Genomic DNA, 19,986 nt, shown 5'->3' with positions numbered 1-19,986 from the left:
CGGACTGGCCTGCTGTCTTTAGCTGTTTGTGGGGCTGCTCATCACAACACCAGCTGGGTGACCTGGCTAAGAACCAGGCCTGGGAGAAGAGGCCAAAAAGGAGTCTCAATCAGAACCCTTGGGCAGGATGGGGGTACCATTGAATCTGTCGATCGCCTCCTGTCGGAGGCCCCCTGTGATGCCACCATCGATCCGCTCATACTTGTAGCCTTCGTATTCCAGGAAGTCCTCCAGGAGGTCCAGCATCTTGGTCATCTGCAGGGGAGACAGGCATGTGAGGAACTGCCAAGGAGCAAGGGGCCCCATGGGCCATGGGCAGGGACCCCGCCACAGCCCGGAGAGAGAGCCGCCTGCTAGGTGGGGGACAGCTGGGACCCAGGCAGGCCCAATGCAGGACTCTGAGGAAGAACAAAGCTTCCAACCTCACCCCTTGGAGCCAAGCCATCCTCCTGCCCAGCCCCACAGCCACTTGCCTAAATCAGGGCTCTGACATGAGCCTCCCTTGTTCCCACCACACAGAATTAAGTTCCATCTCCCTGCCCTGTATTCAAGGCTCAGCAGGACGAGTGCTGCTTCACAGCCCCCAGCCATTCCAAACTACCTGACTCTTCCTGGAATACCCACCCCCTTACTGCCTAGGGAACACAAACATCACCTCTGTGATGTCTTCCCTTATTTCACTCCTCCCCATAAGAAAGGCAGTCCCTTCGCTCCCATGACCCTGTATAATTCCCTTCATTCTCGAGAGAGAGTTTAGCTGGATATAAAACTATCAGCACACATTTTCCCTCAGTGCATTGGAGATTTTGCCATGGTCTCTGCCACCTGTTGTTGTTAAGAAGTCTGAGAACGATCTGGTGGCCCTTATTTTGTAGGTACTAGGTCTAAAGTACCTAGAGGTTCTAAAGTGTCTAAGGGTTCATTTATTTGTATTTATCTTGCTTGGTACTCCAGAATGCACTCCAGATCTGAGACCTCACATTTCTCTCCAGGTCTGCAAACGCTCAACAACTCCAACTTCTTCACCATTTTTTCTATTTCTTCTGCAACTCCAATTGGATGATTGTTGGAGCATCTCAAGGTGTCTTCCATGTTCTCTGTTTTATCTTTGTCTCTGTACACCGCATTCTGGGAAAATGCCTCAGCACCAGATTCCAATTCATCAATGTTCTCTTCAACAGTGTTCAGAATCTGTCCAGTCTGTTGAAATGTTTTATCTCAATTTCATGCATGTTTCTATCCAATTGTTCCTGTTTCAGTTCTTCCTGCTTTTGCTTAATTTCTTCTTTATTTTAGGGTGTCAATTACTAAACACATCTATGTAAAGTCTTTTCAGGCTATCCTATTCTTCTGTCTCTCTCTCTTAAGAGACAGGGTCTTGCTCTGTCACTCAGACTGGAAGGAAGTGACAAGATCACAGCTCACTGCAACCCTGAACTCCTGGGCTCAGGCAATCCTCCTGCCTCAACCTCCCAAGTCACTGAGATTACAGGGTGAGCCACTGCACCCAGCCCCTATTTTCTTATTTGGATTCTGTTTATTGCTTTGCAGGATGTCTCAGCATTCACTTTTGTACAGGTTTGGAATTGGGGTTCATAGGCTCATTTTGGGCAGGAGGGCCCCGTCTCTGTCGCTTGCCCTGCGTGCACATTTCTGGAAGCTATGTGGTTCCCATTACTTGGTATCTCAAGGCCTCTGACCAGACTTGCGTTTCGTGTTGGTACCGAGGTACTGAGGGGATGTGGATCCATCTCCACTCCAGCCTACTCCTTGGCTCAGCCCCTGGTCTCAAACTTGTCCTGCTTTCCAGTATTCTTCGGGCTGAAGCAGCCCAGCAGGGTGACCTGGGGCTGCAGGCAGCGGACGCTGCTTTCAGTTGATGTTCATGCACAAGGAGCCATAGCCCAGACTCTGGGTTTGAGCAAGGGGCCTGGCTCAGTCGGCCCACGAGAGGAGCATTTTTAGCCCCATGACCCTGTAGGATCATCACTGTGGCCTCCAACACAGAGCTGACCACAGGGTTGGGTACCCGTCCCTTGAGCTGTCTCCCACAGTAGACTGAGCAGCTTGAGGACAGGGACTAGATCACTGGTCCCTGCACCCATGTGCCAGCACAGAGCCTGACTATGACAGACGCAAACAAAGGGATGGAGGAAGAAATGAACACACCTGAGCCGGCGGCCCTGCCTCCAAGCCAAAAAGCCAGGTGCCAGTGGCCCCTCAGGGCCTATTGGAGAGAGGGGCTCCTCCCAACCACACCCCAGGGCCCTACCTTAATGAGAAGCCAGGCTGCAGGGGAGAGGGCCAGGGCAGGGAAGGAGGGGCTATCCTACCAGCCTGGACATGCAGACCAGAAGGGCAGGTGCGGGGAGATGCTGCTCTTTATGGAAAATGTGTTCTGAGCTCCTCAGCTGCATCATGCCAGGGCACAAGGGAGTGACCCCTGACACACAGTCACATGACCCACATTGGAACGGCACTGGGCCCTGAGGGGTGCCAACAAGTCTGCGCCCCCAAGCATCAGGGCAGGATGCTGTCTGTGGGGTGTGGAGCCGGGGCGGGGGTGAGCAGGGGCAGCGCACCTGGGAGAAGATGAGCACGCGGTGCCCCTCATCCCGCAGTTTCTTCAGCATCTTCTGTAGCAGCATGAGCTTCCCTGAAGACTTGACCAGGGAGCTTCCATCGTAGGAGCCATTGGGCAAGACAGGGGCCTCCTGCAGACACAGCAGGAGGTGGGGCATTGGTGGGCTCCCCTCTCCTCTCTGACTCCGGACCAAAGGGGCCGCAGGGAACAGACAAGTGCTGAGCAATGGGGTGATGGCCTGTCTGCCCGCTGAACATGAGACCCACACCCGAGCCAGGCCAGACTCCACAGTGCGGGGTAGACCGTGGGTCCCATGGCCCTGGCTCCAGGCCCCCTGTTCCCAGGCAAGGCTCACAGCCACACCAGCCCTACCACAGCAGTGGGTTCCACGGTAAGTTCCCCAGCACCTACCAGAGTGGCCACAGGCAACCTTCCATGATGGCCAGGGAAACCTACCATGGCAGCCACAGAAATCGCCACGATGGCCAGGGGAACCTATCACAGCGGCCACAGGGACCTGCCATGGCGGCCACAGGCACCTACCACAGCGGTCATGGAGAAGCTGCCATGATGGCTGGGGAAACCTACCACGGCAGCCACAGGGAAGAGGTAGGGGTGGTTGCAGCACTTTTTCAGGTCCATCATGATGTTGAGCAGCGATACTTGGTTCCCGCCCCCCTTGGAGTTCAGCGCCTCAAAGTTCCGTGTGAGGATGAACTTGTAGTACTTCCTGCAGCAGGGCACGAGGAAAGGCAGGCTGGGTCAGACCCGCCTCCGTGAGGGCTCTCTCTGCTCTGCAGCGGGGCTGGAAGCTGGTGGCCAAGCACCCATTTACAGAGACCCAAGGGACCCCCAAGAGGTGAAGCCACCAGCCTGGAGTCCCCCTGCAAGTGACTGGGGGACACTGCTAGCACTCAAGTGACCCAAACTCTGGTTACTAAAACCTAAGAAGAGGCCCCACGAAGAAAGTGTATGCAAAGCATGAGCCCAGGCCTCAGTGAGGCTGAAGAGCCCTCCACCCATCTGGGAAGCGACCCAGGAGACCAGCCCAGGGGAAAGGGCGAGCACAGGTTGCTCCGGAGCCAGCCCACCACTCACTTCTGCATCTGGCTCAGCTCCACCCGGACGATGAGCTCGGTCTTGGCTGGCATGTTCTTGAACACATCAGCCTTGAGCCGCCTGAGCATGTGCGGCCCCAGCAGGTCATGCAGCTTCTTGATCTGGTCTTCCTTGGAGATGTCAGCAAACTCCTCCAGGAAGCCCTCCAGGTTGCTGCAACAAAAAGCTGGGATAACAGCCAGGAGCAGAGGACGGGGCAGGGGAGGCAGGGTGCAGAGCGCATAGCCCATGTAGGCCGGCTGGCTGGTGAACCAGGGAGCCCTGGCATTGCCCTGGGTATCGTCTCAATTTCTAAGCCTGTGTCGCCTCCACACATCACGGCCCTCTTTTCCTCAGCCACACTGGACACCTTCCCATCCTCAAAACCGTCCTGGACAGGAGCTCTCTATTACCCAGAAAACAGATGAGGAAACTGAGTCTGATGAGTGCCCGAGTTGATACAGTCCAGCTGTGCCAAAACCTGCCCTCAAATCTACATCGCCTGGTGGCTCATGCCTCTAATCCCAACACTTTGGGAGGCCGAGACGGGCAGATCACCCGTCGGGAGTTCAAGACCAGCCTGGCCAATATGGTGAAACCCCAACTCTACTAAAGATATACAAAAATTAGCCAGGTGTGGTGACACATGCCTGTAATCCCAGCTACTCAGGAGGCTAAGGCAGGAGAATCGCTTGAACCCAGGAGGCGGAGGTTGCAGTGAACTGAGATCAAGCCACTGCACTCTGGCCTGGGTGACAGAGTAAGACTTTCTTTAAAAAAAAGAAAAAAAAAACTGCATCTCCTGATTCCAAAATCGACACTGTGCACCCTGAACCCTCCATTCTGAGCAGGCAAGTGGAGGCAGGTGAAGATGAGGAGGATGGGGCAGTAGGTTCCGGCCACCTGGGAGCTTGCCTCTGCCTCCACCACGGTTGCCCATGTGAGTCACTTGGGTCTCAGTGGAGGGAAAGGAACCTGCCAGGGGAGTGCAGGCAGGGACAGTAGTCCAGGAGGAGCCCCGGGTGGTCTAGAGCCGAGCTAAGGAAAAGTCGTGGTATTAGCAGCAGTTGATATTTACCAAACATTCCCGTGTGCCCACGCCACCCACCCCAACACCCTGCTCCTGCAGGAGGTCAAAGTGGGGACATCGCTAACGCTCCCATTTTACTGATGAGGAAGCAACGGCCGAGCAGGTCTCACAGCCAGGATGGGCTATTGATCCATCTTCACTGGGGCCACCCAGCCCCACCACCACCTCCCTGGCCGGATCTAGGTGACTCACTTGAACCTCTCTGGAGTCAGGAAGTTGAGGAGATGGAACAGCTCTTCCAGGTTGTTCTGAAGGGGGGTCCCTGTCAGCAGCAGCTTGTAATCAATCTTGTAGCTGTTTAAGACCCTAAAAAACTGAGGGGAGGAGACGGGGGCCTGTCAGGGGGCTCTAGGCGGCCCCTCGCCCCAGGCAGCTCTGGGGTCTGGCGGCCAGCGCCACCTACCTTGGACTGGTTGTTCTTGAGGCGGTGGGCCTCGTCTACCACCAGGCAGGCCCACTCGATGGAGCCCAGGATGGCCTGGTCGATGGTGATGAGCTCATAGGAGGTGAGCAGCACGTGGAATTTGATCTGCACTTCTTTCTGGAGAAAAGAGGGGCATTGGGGAGGAGACGGCTGGGAGCAGAGCGGATCACAGTCCCAGGAGATAAAGAGCCAAGAAGGAGGTGTGCACAGGAACCCACAAAGGCTCCACGGAGCCCTGGGCCGGCCAGCCTAGGACCAGAGGGGCAGATGCTGGCCACCAAGCAGAGGGGCATCCACTGAGGCTCAGAGCACAGCCCTAAGAGAGGGTGGTGTGGAGGAGAAGAAACGGCCTCCGCTCGTAACAGCTCCAGTGAGACAGGGTCTTACTCCCACCCCCAGCCTGGAGTGCAGTGGCACGATCACCACTCACTTGCAGCCTCCACCTCCCAGGCTCAAGCAATCCTCCCACCTTGGCCTCCCAAGTAGCTGGGACTACAGGCATGCATTACCACACCCAGCTAATTTTTGTATTTTTGTAGAGATAGGGTTTCACCATGTTGCCGAAGCTGGTCTTAAACTTCTGAACTCAAGTGAAACGCCCGCCTCAACCTCCCAAAGTGTTAGGATTACAGGCGTGAGCCACCGCGACCAGCCCCGGCTCTGGGCTTATTACTTTCTTTCCACTCTCACCTCATCCTAACAAAACATACGAGCTCAATTGTGTCCTTTATGCCCCACTCCCCCCAGGGTTATGTTTGTTTTTTGGAGACAGATCTCTCTATGTTAACTAGGCTGGCTTCAAACTCCCGGCCTCAAGCAATCCTCCTGCCTCAGTCTCCCAATGTACTGGGAATAAAGGAGTGAGCCACCGCACCTGGCCTTTTATCCCCATTTAAAGCTCATGAGGCCTCAGGATGGAGCACCCTCCCAGGTCCCCATGGCTAACAAATGGCAGAGTCAGCATACGAACAGAGAACGGGACCCTGCACTTGGGGTTTAATGCCCTGAGGTTGCTGATTTGAAATTATTAATCATTTTATTGTTTATTGTTGAATTTGTGTTTTGTAACAAATATCCCAGGGGACAGTGGAATGTGCGCTGGGGGCGTGGAGCCTCCCTGGGACAGGTTCTCATCCCCCTGCTCCCCTGCCCCTGCCTGGTGACCGCTGTCCCCCTACTCCCCCTGGTGGGGGCCTGGACCTGGGTGCTGGTGGGGAGGGGGAGCCAGGCACCCGGTCTATGCACCAAGTTCCAGGACAGGGCCTGGTGCCTGTGAGGGTGTGCACTCTGCCGGTGAGGATCCCCACACCTGAAGGAACACAACTTTAAAAAGCAAATTTAGGCCAGGCACAGCGGCTCCCGCCTATAATCCCTGCACTTTGGGAGGCTAAGGTGGAAGGATCACTTGAGGCTAGGAGTTGGAGACCAGCCTGGCCAACATAGCGAAACCCCGTCTCTACTAAAAAATACAAAAATCCGGATCACGAGGTCAGGAGATCGAGACCACGGTGAAACCCCGTCTCTACTAAAAATACAAAAAATTAGCCGGGCGTGGTGGCGGGCGCCTGTAGTCCCAGCTACTCGGAGAGGCTGAGGCAGGAGAATGGCATGAACCCGGGAGGCGGAGTTTGCAGTGAGCCGAGATCGCGCCACTGCACTCCAGCCTGGGTGACAGAGCGAGACTCCGTCCCAAAAAAAAAAAAAAAAAAAAAAATACAAAAATCAGCCAGGCGTGTTGGTGGACATCTGTAGTCCCAGCTACTCAGGAGGCTGAGGCAGGAGAATCACTTGAACCCAGGAGGCAGAGGTTGCAGTGAGCCGAGATCACACCACTGCACTCCAGCCTGGGTGACAGAGTGAGTCTCTGTCTCCAAAAAAAAAAAAAAAAGCAAATTTAAAACACCTTGGCATGTTGAGAAAGAGACCACAGAAGAAAGGAAAAAGCTGTTTTCCTGCGAGCCCTGCATTTTCATTTTGCACTGGGCCCCCCCCAGAGATGTAGGCCTGTCCTGTCCTGCACAAGCCTGCCTCTCCCAGCAGCCCACATGCCCGTGAGAGAGCAGAGAGGGCCAAGGATGCTTTGCCTGCACATGGCACCTGGGTTTGCACACAATCTTTTAGCCAAGCATCGGTCTCCTCGCCTATCTAGGTGAAGAATGCTATGAGAACTCAAAGAGCTAAGTCTGTTTCTCAAAAAATCAGAAATAGAATTACCATATGATCCGGCAGTTCCACTTCTGGGTGTATACCCAAAAGACGTGAAAGCAGGGACACAAAGGGTATTTGCACACCCATCCTCCTTCCCATCAGCGTTACTGACGATCACTAAAAGCCAGAAGCAGCCCAAGTGCCCATCAACAGATGAACAGATAAACAAAACGTGGTCTATCCATGTGATGGGGGTTCTCCAGCCTTGGAAGGAAATTCTGACCCGTACCACAACATGCATGAACCTCAAGGACATTCTGCTCAGTGAAATGAGCCAGTGACAAAAAGACAGATGTTTCCTGATTCTACTCATATGAAGTACCCAGAGTAATCAACCTTGTGGAGACAGACAGTAGACTGCTGGCTGCCAAGGGCTAGAGGTGGTGGGGATGTTCATGTTTAATGGGGACAGAGTTTCCATTTTGCAAGATGAAAAGAGTTCTGCAGATTGGTTGCATAACAATGTGAATGTACTTAACACTAATGAACTGGTTTTTTTGTTGTTGTTGTTGTTTTTGTTGTTGTTGTTTTGGCCTTTTTGAGATGGAGTTTAGCTCTTGTCATCCAGGCTAGAGTGCAATGGTGCTCACTGCAGCCTCCGCCTCCCAGGTTCAAGCAATTCTCCTGCCTCAGCCTCCTGAAGAGCTGGGATTACAGGTGCCCACCACCACGCCTGGCTAATTTTTGTATTTTTAGTAGAGATGAGGTTTCACCATGTTGGCCAGGCTGGTCTCAAACTCCTGACCTCAGGTGATCCACCCGCCTCGGCCTCCCAAAGTGCTGAGATCACAGGGGTGAGCCACCGCGCCCAGCTGTTTTGTTTTTATTTTTTTAAGAGACAAGAGTCTCACTATGTTGCCCAGGCAAGAGTGCAACAACTGTTCACAGACACAATCATGGCGCACTACAGCCTCGAACTCCTGGGCTCAGGCAATCCTCCTGCCTCAGCCTCCCAAGTAGCTAGGACTACAGGTGCACACCACCATGCCCAGCTGAACTGTACTCTTAAAAATGGTTAAGATGGTAAGTTTTACATTATGCATATTTTACCACAACTTTTAAGAATAAAATAATTGAATAGTAAATATAGTAGAAGAGCCAAATCAGCGAAGTGCCTGGCACACAGCAGGGTCCCAGCGTGGCTCAGGGGAGATTCTTTTGTGTCTGAGGATCCAGAGGCTCATCCATCTACAAAGTCACCTGTGGGATCATTGATTCATTCACTCATTCAACAGTTTCCGAGCATCTCTAAGAGCCACAGCTGCTAGGAAGCAGTGGTGGAGGCCAACATGAGGGACTTGGAGGGCCTGTGGGAGGATCTGCCAGCCCCCAAGGCTGTAGCACTGACATTTTCTAGGGGCCAACGGCTGCAAGTCCTCATTCCTCAATGTGGAGAGTGTTTAGAAATGCAGAGGCTCAGGCCGGGCGCGGTGGCTCACGCCTGTAATCCCAGCACTTTGGAAGGCCAAGGTGGGCGGATCACGAGGTCAGGAGATCGACACCATCCTGGCTAATACACTGAAACCCCGTCTCTACTAAAAATACAAAAAATTAGCCAGGCGTGGTGGCGGGCGCCTGTAGTCCCAGCTACTCAGGAGGCTGAGGCAGGAGAATGGCGTGAATCCAGGAGGTGGAGCTTGCAGTGAGCCGAGATCGCACCACTGCACTCCAGCCTGAGTGACAGAGCGAGTCTCCGTCTCAAAAAAAAAAAACGAAAGAAAAAGAAATGCAGAGACTGCACTTTAACAAGACCTCGTAGGGTTCACGGCACCATGAGACCTCATGCTTATAAACTCACTTGACTCTGTCGGGTGTGTCTGTTAACTCCATTTTGCTGAGAAAACACTGAGACCCAGAGAGGCCACGTGACTTGCCAGAAGTCACACAGCTGGTGCACTGCATTGAATAGTGTCCCCCTAACATTCATGTCCACCCAGAAGCTCTTTTGGAAATAGGGTCTTTGCAGATATAATTAGTTGTCCGGGCATGGTGGCTCAATGCCTATAATCCCCATGCTTTGGGAAGCTGAGGCAGGAGGATCACTTGAGTCAGAAGTACAAGACCAGCCTGAGCAACATACAGAGACTCCATCTCTACAAAAAATTAAAAACTTAGCTGGGTGTGGTGGTGTGTACCTGTAGTCCTAGCTCCTGGGAGGTCAAGGCTGCAGTGAGCTATGATCACATCACTGCACTCTAGCCTGGGTGACAGAGTGAGACCCTGTCTCAAAATAATAATAATAATAATAATAGGCTGAGCATGGTGGCTCACACCTGGAATCCTAACACTTTGGGAGGCCAAGGCAGGCAGATCGCCTGAACTTAGGAGTTCAAGACCAGCCTGGGCAACATGGTAAAACCCCGTCTCTACCAAAATACAAAAAATTCGCTGGGCACTGCGGCATGTGCCTGTAATCCCGGCGACTCTGGAGGCTGAGGCATGGGAATTGCTTGAACCAGGAGGCAGAGGTTACAGTAAGCTGAGATCGTGCCATACTGCACTCCAGCCTGGGCGACAGAGTGAGACTCCGTCTCAAAAAAAGAATAAAAACAGTAATAATAATAATAATTAGTTGGGGCCAGGCACAGTGGCTTACTCCTGTAATCCCAGCACTTTGGGAGGCTGAGAAGGGCAGATCACTTGAGGTCAGGAGCTCAAGACCAGCCTGGCCAACATGGTGAATGAAACCCGTCTCTACCAAAAAATACAAAATTAGCCGGCCATGATGGCGCACTCCTGGAGTCCCAGCTACTCATGAGGCTGAGGTGGGGGAACCACTTGAACCCAGGAGGGGGAGGTTGCAGTGAGTCGAGATCGCCCCACTGCACTCCAGCCTGGGCAATACAGTGTCTCAAAAAAATAAATAAATAAATAAATAAAATAAGTAGCTAAGACGAGATCATATTGGATTAGGGTGGGCCCTACATCCAGTGTGAATGATGTCTTTATAGGATGAGAAACAGACACAAAGGGGAAAACCCCATGTGCTAACAGAGGCAGAAACTGACGCGACAGCTGTAGGCCAGTGAACCCCTGCCGCCACCAGGAGGCTGGAAGGAGGAAGGAAGGGTTCTCCCCTAGAGCGTTCAGAGGCACATGGCCCTGCCCTCACCTTGATTTCCAACCTCCAGCCTCCAGAACTGTGACCGAACACATTTCTGCTGTTTGAAGCTACCCCATTTGTGACACTTTGTTACGGGAGCCCCAGAAAACTGACATGGCTGTAACTCAGCCTCTAGGACAAGCCCTTCAGAGCCTGCCGGCCTCAGTAGCCCTCCCAGGCTGAGGGACCCCAAAGGAGTGCGGGTCACCCGTGGTCCCTGAACTAGACCGGGGGCCTTCCTACCGTCCTTCCAAGGATAGCGAGCCCTCACCTTCATACGGAACACCTTCTTCCCACTCCGAATGGCGTTGTCCTCAAACGAAAACTCGTTCTCCCGAATCACCGAGCGGCTCTCCTTGTCCCCCGTGTAGGTGACCACATAGAAGTCGGGCGCCCACATCTCAAACTCGCGTTCCCAGTTGATGATGGTGGAGAGGGGTGCGCTAACAAGGTAGGGCCCTTTGGAGTGGCCCTGGAGAGAGAGGCCAATGCCGTGAGACCACCTGCCCTTGGCCAGGACCAGCCACCCCTCCTGGCCGCCTGCCCCGCCTGCCCACCTCTTTGTAGAGGGAGTAAAGGAACACGATGGTCTGCACCGTCTTGCCCAGACCCATCTCATCGGCCAGGATGGTGTCAGTGCCCTGGGCCCAAGAGAAGCGCAGCCAGTTGAGGCCCTCCAGCTGGTACGGGTGCAGTGTGCCGCCTGTGGAGTCGATGTACCACGGCTGCTTGTCGAACTTGACCGTGGGCTGCAGGGGAGGCAGCGGTTCAGACACGCCCCAGATCCTGGGCCACCAGAGTCCACACTACAGGCCTTTGCGCATGCAATTCCTTCTGCCTGGAACACTCTTCCCACTCCTGTCTGTCTTCCTAACTCTTCTCCAGTTCTTGGATGGAACACCTCTTCCTCTAGGAAGCCCTCCCTGACTCCTAGCCTGGCTGAAGTGCTCCCACAGTGTCCTCCCATGGCGGCCCTGTACTTCTCCTATCAGGGAAATTTCCCGACTGTTGAATTCTCTGACTTTGAGCCCAGGTTGTCATCACCACCTTGGTCCTGTTCACTGCCTCCTCTTGAGCACCATACAGTGCCTGGGACATGTGGTCACTTATTCACCATTTTTTGGATGAACAACAAAACGAACATCTATTTGGGGCATTTGCAATGCCCGCAATAACTGGCTCCTCCACTTGATCCAGACATTTACTTTTTTTTTTTTTTTTTTTTTTGAGACAGAGTCTCTGTTGCCCAGGCTGGAGTGCAGTGGCACGATCATGGCTCACTGCAGCCTCAATTTCCTGGGCTCAAGGGATTCTCCTACCTCAGCCTCCCCAGTAGCTGGGACCACAGGCACACCACCATGCCTGGCTAATTTTTTAATTTTTTGTAGAGGTGGGATCTCACTATGTTGCCTCAAACTTCTGGGTTCAAGCCGTCCTCCCACCCCAGCCTCCCACAGTGCTGGGATTACAGGCATGGGCCACCACGCCAGGCCCATTTGCCTCTTGATCCTGCTCAAGGTCACTGGCCCCATGCAGTCCTCCCAATGGACCAGGCCCATCTACCTTTCCCCAGCATCTGACAGGCGCCTGACAGTCCCAGGCCGGGGCCTCCGTGTTCTGTGGATACCCACCAAGGGCCCCTAGAAGACAGTGTGTCTTCTGAAACAGCTACCCAGGGCTCACTGGCCCTCGTCTCCTCAGGGCCAACGCAGGGCCAGGCGCTAATGGACACCCAGAGAGCTCTGCTGAGTGAGTCGTCCTGGGTCTCCTCCCAGGTGAGAGAGGTGTGTAAGTAGCATGTCAGCTGCGGTGCTATGAGGGGCCTTCCAGCTGTCCTAGCCTACATGGGCATGACACTGTCTGCATAAGCCGTGAGGGCCCAAGGAAACGTCCTTTTGAGAACACGCACCCCCTGCACATTCAAGTCTGAGGTGGGCAGGCCCTGGCAACCCCACCCACTGCTTCCCCACCCTCCCCACTCACGTCCACAATGGGCGTGTCCGGCGGCTTCTCCTGCTTGTCATCCCTCAGCTTCTTGCCCTTCTTGAGCAGCCTCTTGGGCAGCCTGGTGTCTTCTCCCAGCATCAGCTCCCTGGGAAAAGGCATTGGAGGCAGGTGAGCAAGGCTCAGCCCAGGAGCAGGTCCCGGCAGCCTGTGCCTAGCTGCTGGATCCCTGCGACCCACCTGTGGCCCCAGTAGGCCTGCTTGAGGTTGTCGTAGTAGGGGATGTCGATGTCATCGATCTCCCACGTGCACTGGTCGTAGGGCAGGTCTTTCCACTTGATCAGGTAGTGCACATCCCCCTTTTTGTCAAAGCTGCAACACAGTGAACAGATGTGGGTTGCTCAGAGCAGTGGCCACAGCACGGGTTTGATGAAGGGCACCTCCCAGGATGCAGAGCCACTCACACCCAGGGTCCCCTCGGATGCTGGGCCCAGCCAGGAGGAGGAGACGAGGGCAGAAGCTCCAGGGAGGTGCAGCGGCTTGCCTGGGGCCACACAGCGAATGAGAGGGGGATGTGGCAGAGCTGGAGAGGGACACAGAGGCCAGTTAACAGAGGAGCAATGAGCCAGCCTCCCGCATCCTTTGCAGCCTCTGTGGCAGGGATGAATCCCATTTGTCACGGGGTCTGGATTTTCACAGGAGTTCTGGATTTCTAAATTGGAAAGTTGTCTTTCCTGCCAATGGACTCAGTTTTCTAACTTAAAATACGTGAAGGACTCGTGCAGTGCCCATGTAGGGTGAGGAGTTGTCTCTGCAAAGTAGATAAGGACGCAATTCCTGCGTGTGAGGTGGTCTCTTCTGGGGACACAAGGACCCAGTGACCAAGCCCGGCAGCACACAGCTTGATTCTGGCCACTGGGAGGGTCCTCAGGGCCTCCCACCCACCCAGGCTAAGGCAACCAGGCCAGAGGAATGCTGGAGGGCTAGGCTGGGGCATGGCTACCCCACACAGCAGTGCCGAGGAGGCACACAGACCCGGTGAGCAGCGGCTGCTGTGGGCCTGGGGGCCATTAAGAGAAAGACCGATCCCCAGTTACCACGGAAACCGATGTTTGTTTGTTTTCCAATACATAATTAATTGTTTTGCAAATTGGGGGAACAAATCTGGGGGAGATTCACCTGTCCCACTTTGGGGCAGAGAGAAAAACTACCATGTATATTTTTAGCATGCAATTTAGTAAAGGTAGAAAACCGTGGGCCAATTCATTGCCGGGCTCAGGTTCCCATAGGAACTGACCCTTGAAGGTCATTCTCAGGGAGGCCTGGAGAGGAAAAGGGGGGTGTCCCATAGTTGAAGGGGGCAGCTTTTTCAAATTCCGTGCCCCTTCTACTGAAGACCACCCACAGCCAGTCTCTGGCAAGCTCCTGTCACCTATGCAGCAGCCTGTTCCCTAAAAGGGCCTCAAAGCTCAGCAGTTGGGAACCAGGATTGAAATCTGAACATCTGGCTCAGGCTCTTAACCTCTGCTCTACCCAACAGCTGCCTGAAGCCAGAAGCACTGAGTGTCAGAGGCCACCGATCCTAAGCCCCTCAAAAACAGAGGCCACGGGGTAGCTGGGATGGGGAGCACAAGCTCCAAGCTGCCACCAGGCAGCAGGTATTCTGGGCCCCACCCCAAGGGCCATCTGTCAGCCACCACCAGTTCTCAAGCACCTCAACTCAAGAATCAGCAGGCATTCCCACCACCCACCAAATCAAAACCAAAGCCCACGGGCCTCCTGCCTCCGGCTCTTTGTCCCAGCCTCCTGCAGCCTCTGATTGCTAAGGCATCCCAGGGAACTGCCAGACTGCTCCAGAAAGAGCTGCTGCTGGGGCACTGGGTGGTGCAACCGTAGCTAAGAAAGCAGGTCCTGCAGTCAGAAAGCATGGGGTTCAAATCCCAGCTCCACCCCGTGGCTGTGTGATTCTGGCAACTTAACCTTGCTGTGCCTATTCTCACATCAGTAAAACAGAGGTTAAAGGAAGATGCCTCCCTCCCGGGGTAGGCAGTGCTCAGTACAGCCAGCTGCTGTTACAAACGCGAGGGAAATGTAGACGTACTCCCACACCTCGGGCCTCCCGCGTCCTCAGAACCCTCTTGCTGGTATCAAGCACTAACCCAGCACGAGGGTCTCGACGCCCCAGGGGCGTGAACACATGTGCATGAGTGTGCCGGCATGCATGGGACGGCCCCTCCAGCACGTCAGGCAGATCTCCAGCACTGGGAGCCCTGGGCCCTTCCTTGTGCCCCTGCTGTGCCCACACGTGGTTCTGCACGGCAGCCCCAAAGCAAGGGCCCTGGCGCCCTGCGCTGCACCCATTTTACAGGGCAAAGAAGCTGACACGGCCCGGCCCCAGCGATGGGCAGGGTGGCTGCCTGCAGGCACACACCTATGGTTCAGGATTCGGTGAATCATCATCCACTCTGGTTTGATGCCATAGCGGTAGAAGCGCTCCTCCATCTTGGCATAGAGGGGGTCCTTGTTCTTCCTCTTCTCGCTTTTGCCGTCTTCATCCCCAGAGCCGTAGTCAAAGGGGGGCGGCTCGTCCATGTCGTTCTTTCTTTGGTAGTTGCGATACATCACCGTGTGGTACAGCTCCAGCTGCTCACGGAGGGGCACGAGTCACAGAAGGGAGATGGGCCATGGCCCTCTGCGTCTCCCTACCCAGCTCCTCTAGCCCCAGCCCAGGTCCCAGGCAGGACAATCCTCCCACTCAGCACCACCCCAACTCCCAACAGCACCCCTCAGTCAGAGGCGCTTCAGCCCCTTCCCGCCAGCCCAGGAAGGTCCAGGGCTCACCAGGTCCCGGGCGTTAGCACAGCCACCCTGCCAGGCACTTACCTGTAGCTCCTTCACCCAGGAGCAGTGCCAGTAGGACAGCCCTGCCCACTTGACAAAGAACTCTCTCTCGGGGATGCCCTCCAGGGGCTTGGGTGGAGGGAGGCTGGGCTCCACGTCAGGCCCCGGCAGCCCCACCATGAAGGGGGCAGGGGGCTCCGTCCACCTCCAGTGTAGAATTCGCTGGACTTTGCCCTTCAGTGGGGGGCACTGTGGACACAGAAGGGTCCCCAAGGTGGGGCTCAGCTGCAGGGCCCCACCCTGAGGCTCCCATGACAGCAGGCTGCCATGCAGGCTCCCTCCCATCAGTGCCACTGTCCCCAAGTCAGAACAGTACCACGGTGACGCCATGACATCCACCCCGTCCCCAGGAGCCGCATGGGTCATGCACACAGGAGATGGGCAGTGGGGGTCTGTGAGACCACGTGGCCCTTTCACTCAACGGTGAACTTATCGGCACCCAGAATATCTGAGCCAGCGTAGGTGAGACTGCCACATGCATAGGACAGAGGGGGAAACTGAGGCCCACTCGGCAAGGGACAGCAGAGCAGGGAGCAGAACATGAGATTCTGGACTTCCCCTACCTTAGGTCTTCCCATTGCCCCCTGAAAAGAGGTCACATCATTGTGTGACCCCCAAGCACTCAGGGAGCATGAGCCCCGTGCTGGAGCCCAGGGACACGGCAGCCCCATCCACCATCCCTCACCCGGGGCAGGGCTGCACCCAGGCACCGTGCGTCTGGGCTGGGACAATGAGGCCCCATCTCTGGCAGCCCACAGACACACTGTAGGGGCTCCGACAGATGCTAGGGTGACAGTGAGCTGCTGGCTGGCAAAGGCGAGAAATGCAACAGCCACAAACCACACCACCTGGGCCCTGAGATGGGTGGGAGCAGCCTTGGCCCTCCAAGGAGGCGGTGCTGAGTCTGACTGGACAGGGTCAGGGGTGACTGATTCAGGGAGACAGCTCTGTTGGGGATAGCAGGTCCCAGCTCTGCTACTACCTGTCCTCGGAAACTCATCCAAGCCTCCAGAGCCTGCTTTCCCATCTGTAAAATGGCCCACCCCTTCCTCCACCTACCAGATTTGTGGTGCCACGTCACACCTGAAGGCATTGTGGAGGTGCAAGGTACACCACACAGCCAGCCTGCCTTTGGCCTTGGTGACAGCAAAGGAGGAGGAGGAGGACATGGGAGGCAGGAAAGTCTCCTCCACTGGCTCTTGGGGGAATGTAAGAGGGGACCCTTCCTACCCAGGCCATGGACCCTCCTACCCCCATCCCAACCCCTCAGGGAAGAAGCTGAGAGGAACACCACTCCTGCCCCCCTCCCATCCCCAGGGCCTTCCATCAATCCTAGGAAAGCACAGAAGCCTGCACCCCTCAAAAGGGTCCTCCCCTGGCCCCTACACAGACACAGACAAGTACGCGCACGGATGCACGCACACACATACACACACACAGTGCACACAGGACGGCCCAGGGCTAAAGGCGGCACAGCCCAGGACCTGAGGGGTGGGGGATCTGGCACCACCGGGGGCAGGGCAGACAGCTCGGGGCAAGGGGCCTTCCGATGTCTACTGTGATTGGGGAGTGACAGATGGGGGCGTGCCCCTCTTCCTGTAGAAACTGAGGCTCCGACCCTAGGAGCCTCCTGCCCTCTCCCTATCCCCAGCCTTGGAACAGGAGCCAGGTCTGGGGTGGCCCCAGGAACCTGAATCTAAGTGGACAGTTCTGCCCTTGTGTGGCCTTAGGCAGGTCACTCTGCTTCCCTGAGCCTCAGTTTTCTCATCTAAAAAGGGAGTAACATGCCTGGCGCCAGAATACTCAGTAATGTTAAAGGACACTATGATGGATGTGGAGCCCTTGCAGAGCACGTGGTCACTGAACAATGGTCGCGGTGTTGGCATGATCACCACACCTGTCTGCCTTTCCCTAACACTCATGCCTCCCGTCTCTAGGGGAGTCAGACGCGGAAAAGGGCGCGGGGAAGCTAGAGTGGGCGGGGCCTCGAGCGGTGCGGGCGAAGCTTTGCGGGATCGGCTACTGAGGCGGGGCCGGAGCCGGCAGGGGCGGGGCCTTTGGAGGAGGGCAGGCCTTCCCCTGGGGGCGGGGCCTGTTCCTGGGGTGGGGCGGGGCGTCCGGCGCGGGGCGGGCGGAACACTCACAGTACAGCGCGGGCAGAGCCATTCACCGTTTGGGATCTCGGGCAGCGGCGGGTTGAGGCAATGCAGGTGGTAGGAGGAGGGGCAGGCATCGCAGCACAGCAGCTCGCCCCCGTCCTTGCACACGCGGCAGAACTCCATGTGGTCGTCCTCCTCCTCCTCGCAGCCGCCCTCCTCCTCTTCGTCGTCGTCGTCCTTGGGCTCCCACTGGATCCCCTCCTTCTCCTGGGGGAGGAGGCCAGGTGGAGGCACCCTGGGCGGGGTCCCTCCTCCACCAGGCCCGACTCCCTCCCTCCCCCACAGCATCTCCCCGCATTCTGCCCCCAGATGAGGGCACAGGGGTGGGGGAGCCAGGCGTGGCCCCACCCCCAGCCCGGGGCTCTGCCAAGGCTTACACAGTGGGGGCAGCTCCACTTGCCCTCGGGAGCCTTCTCCAGCTCTGGGTCCAGGCACACGAGATGGTAGGCCCTCGGGCAGGTGTCGCACAGAATGATCTCCCCACCCTGCTGGCACACCTCACAGTAATCCTGGTGGTCTGTCTCATAGCCGTCACCATCATCAACTAGGGTAGGGGAGAGGCAGTCATGGAAGGCCTCATCTGCACTCCCAGCACACAACCAACTGCATCGCCCCAGGCCAGACAGGCACAGAGTAGATGCCTAATAGATGGTGGATGGAAAGGTGGGTAGGTGAATAGACTGATGGTTGAGGTGGTAAAAGGGTGAGGAGATAGAAGACGGATAAAAGGAAAGAAGGAAGGAAGGAAGGGTAGGAGAGTGGGTGGATGGGTAGAAAGATGAATGGATAAATGATGGATGGATGGACAAATGGATGGATAGATGGACAAATGGATGGATGGATGGATAGGCAGATGATGAATGGACAAATGGATGGACAAATGGATGGGTGGACTGATGGATGAACAAATGGATGGATGGATGGACAAATGGATGGATGGATAGGTGGATGGAAGGATGGATGGATGATGAATGGACAAATGGATGGATGGATGATGAATGGACAAATGGAGGGATGGATGGATGAACAAATGGATGGATGGATGGATGGAAAAATGGATGGATGGATGAATGGATGATGAATGGACAAATGGATGGATAGATGGATGGATAAATGGATGGGTGGACTGATGGATGAACAAATGGATGGATGGATGGACAAATGGATGGATGGATAGGTGGATGGAAGGATGGATGGATGATGAATGGACAAATGGATGGATGGATGGATGGACAAATGGATAGGTGGACTGATGGATGAACAAATGGATGGATGGATGGACAAATGGATGGATAGGTGGATGGAAGGATGGATGGATGATGAATGGACAAATGGATGGATGGATGATGAATGGACAAATGGAGGGACGGATGGATGAACAAATGGATGGATAGATGGATGGATGAACGGATGATGAATGGACAAATGGATGGATGGATGATGAATGCACAAATGGATGGATGGGTGATTAATGGACAAATGGATGGATGGATGAACAAATGGATGGATAATGGATGGACAAATGGATAGAATATGGATGGATGGACAAATAGGTGGATGGATGATGGATGGATGGATGGGCAAACGGATGATGGATGGACAAATGGATGGATGATGGATGGATGGATGGACAAATGGATGGACAGACGGATGGATGGATGGGCAAATGAGTGGATGGATGGGCAAATGGATGAATGATGGATGGACAAATGGATGGACGATGGATGGATGGATGGATGGATGGATGGATGGATGGATGGATGCATGGACAAGTGGATGGATAGACAGATGTATAGATGGATGAATGGACAAAAGAATGGATGGATATATGGATAAACCAAATGGATGGATGAATGGATGGACAAACGAATGGATGATGGATGGACAAATGGATGGATGATGGATGGATGGACAAATGGATGGATGGATGGATGGATGGGCAAATGGATGGACAAATGGAAGGATGATGGATGCATGGATGGATGCATAGATGGACAAATGGATGGATGGATGGATGGATGGACAAAAGGATGGATAGATGAATGAACAAATGGATGGATGCATGGACAAATGGATGATGGATGGACAAATGGATGATGGATGGATAGATTGGTAGGTGGATGGATGGATGGATGAACAAATGAATGGATAATGGATGGACAGATGAATGGATAATGGATGGACAATGGATGGATGGATGATGGATGGATGGACAAATGGACAGATGATGGATGGATGGACAAGTGGATGGACAGATGGGATGGATGGATAGATGGGATGGATGGATGGATGAATGGATGGATAGATGGATGGATGGGTGGATGGACGGACAAAAGGATGGATGGATGGATGGATGGATGGATGGATGGATGGATGGATGGACAAGTGGATGGATGGATGATGGGATGGATGGATGGATGGACAAAAGGACGGATGAATGGATGGATGGATAGATGGTGGATGGATAGCTGACGG

General features: G+C 54.8%; 1 protein-coding gene across 2 annotated transcripts in view; it reads right to left on the bottom strand.

Annotated features, from left to right (window-relative positions):
• The window catches only part of CHD5 (chromodomain helicase DNA binding protein 5), an 81,721-nt gene that overhangs the window by 30,211 nt on the left and 31,524 nt on the right, over positions 1-19,986 (bottom strand). The window contains exons 8-21 of one of the 2 annotated variants that reach the window (XM_055262358.2): positions 17,889-18,055; positions 17,497-17,718; positions 15,335-15,541; positions 14,883-15,094; positions 12,692-12,823; positions 12,491-12,599; positions 11,065-11,256; positions 10,779-10,979; positions 5,176-5,313; positions 4,965-5,086; positions 3,683-3,856; positions 3,173-3,314; positions 2,583-2,714; positions 138-255 (exon numbers count right to left, since the gene is read on the bottom strand). In XM_055262358.2, the coding sequence (XP_055118333.1) occupies positions 138-255; positions 2,583-2,714; positions 3,173-3,314; positions 3,683-3,856; positions 4,965-5,086; positions 5,176-5,313; positions 10,779-10,979; positions 11,065-11,256; positions 12,491-12,599; positions 12,692-12,823; positions 14,883-15,094; positions 15,335-15,541; positions 17,497-17,718; positions 17,889-18,055 (2,268 nt within the window). The remainder of the gene's footprint in view (positions 1-137; positions 256-2,582; positions 2,715-3,172; positions 3,315-3,682; positions 3,857-4,964; positions 5,087-5,175; positions 5,314-10,778; positions 10,980-11,064; positions 11,257-12,490; positions 12,600-12,691; positions 12,824-14,882; positions 15,095-15,334; positions 15,542-17,496; positions 17,719-17,888; positions 18,056-19,986) is intronic. The other variant, XM_055262359.1, reaches the window with a different exon arrangement.

The sequence above is a fragment of the Symphalangus syndactylus genome, chromosome 22 (assembly GCF_028878055.3).
Source record: "Symphalangus syndactylus isolate Jambi chromosome 22, NHGRI_mSymSyn1-v2.1_pri, whole genome shotgun sequence".
Taxonomy (NCBI): Eukaryota; Metazoa; Chordata; class Mammalia; order Primates; family Hylobatidae; genus Symphalangus; species Symphalangus syndactylus.
This window is presented reverse-complemented; position numbering and strand designations above follow the sequence as displayed.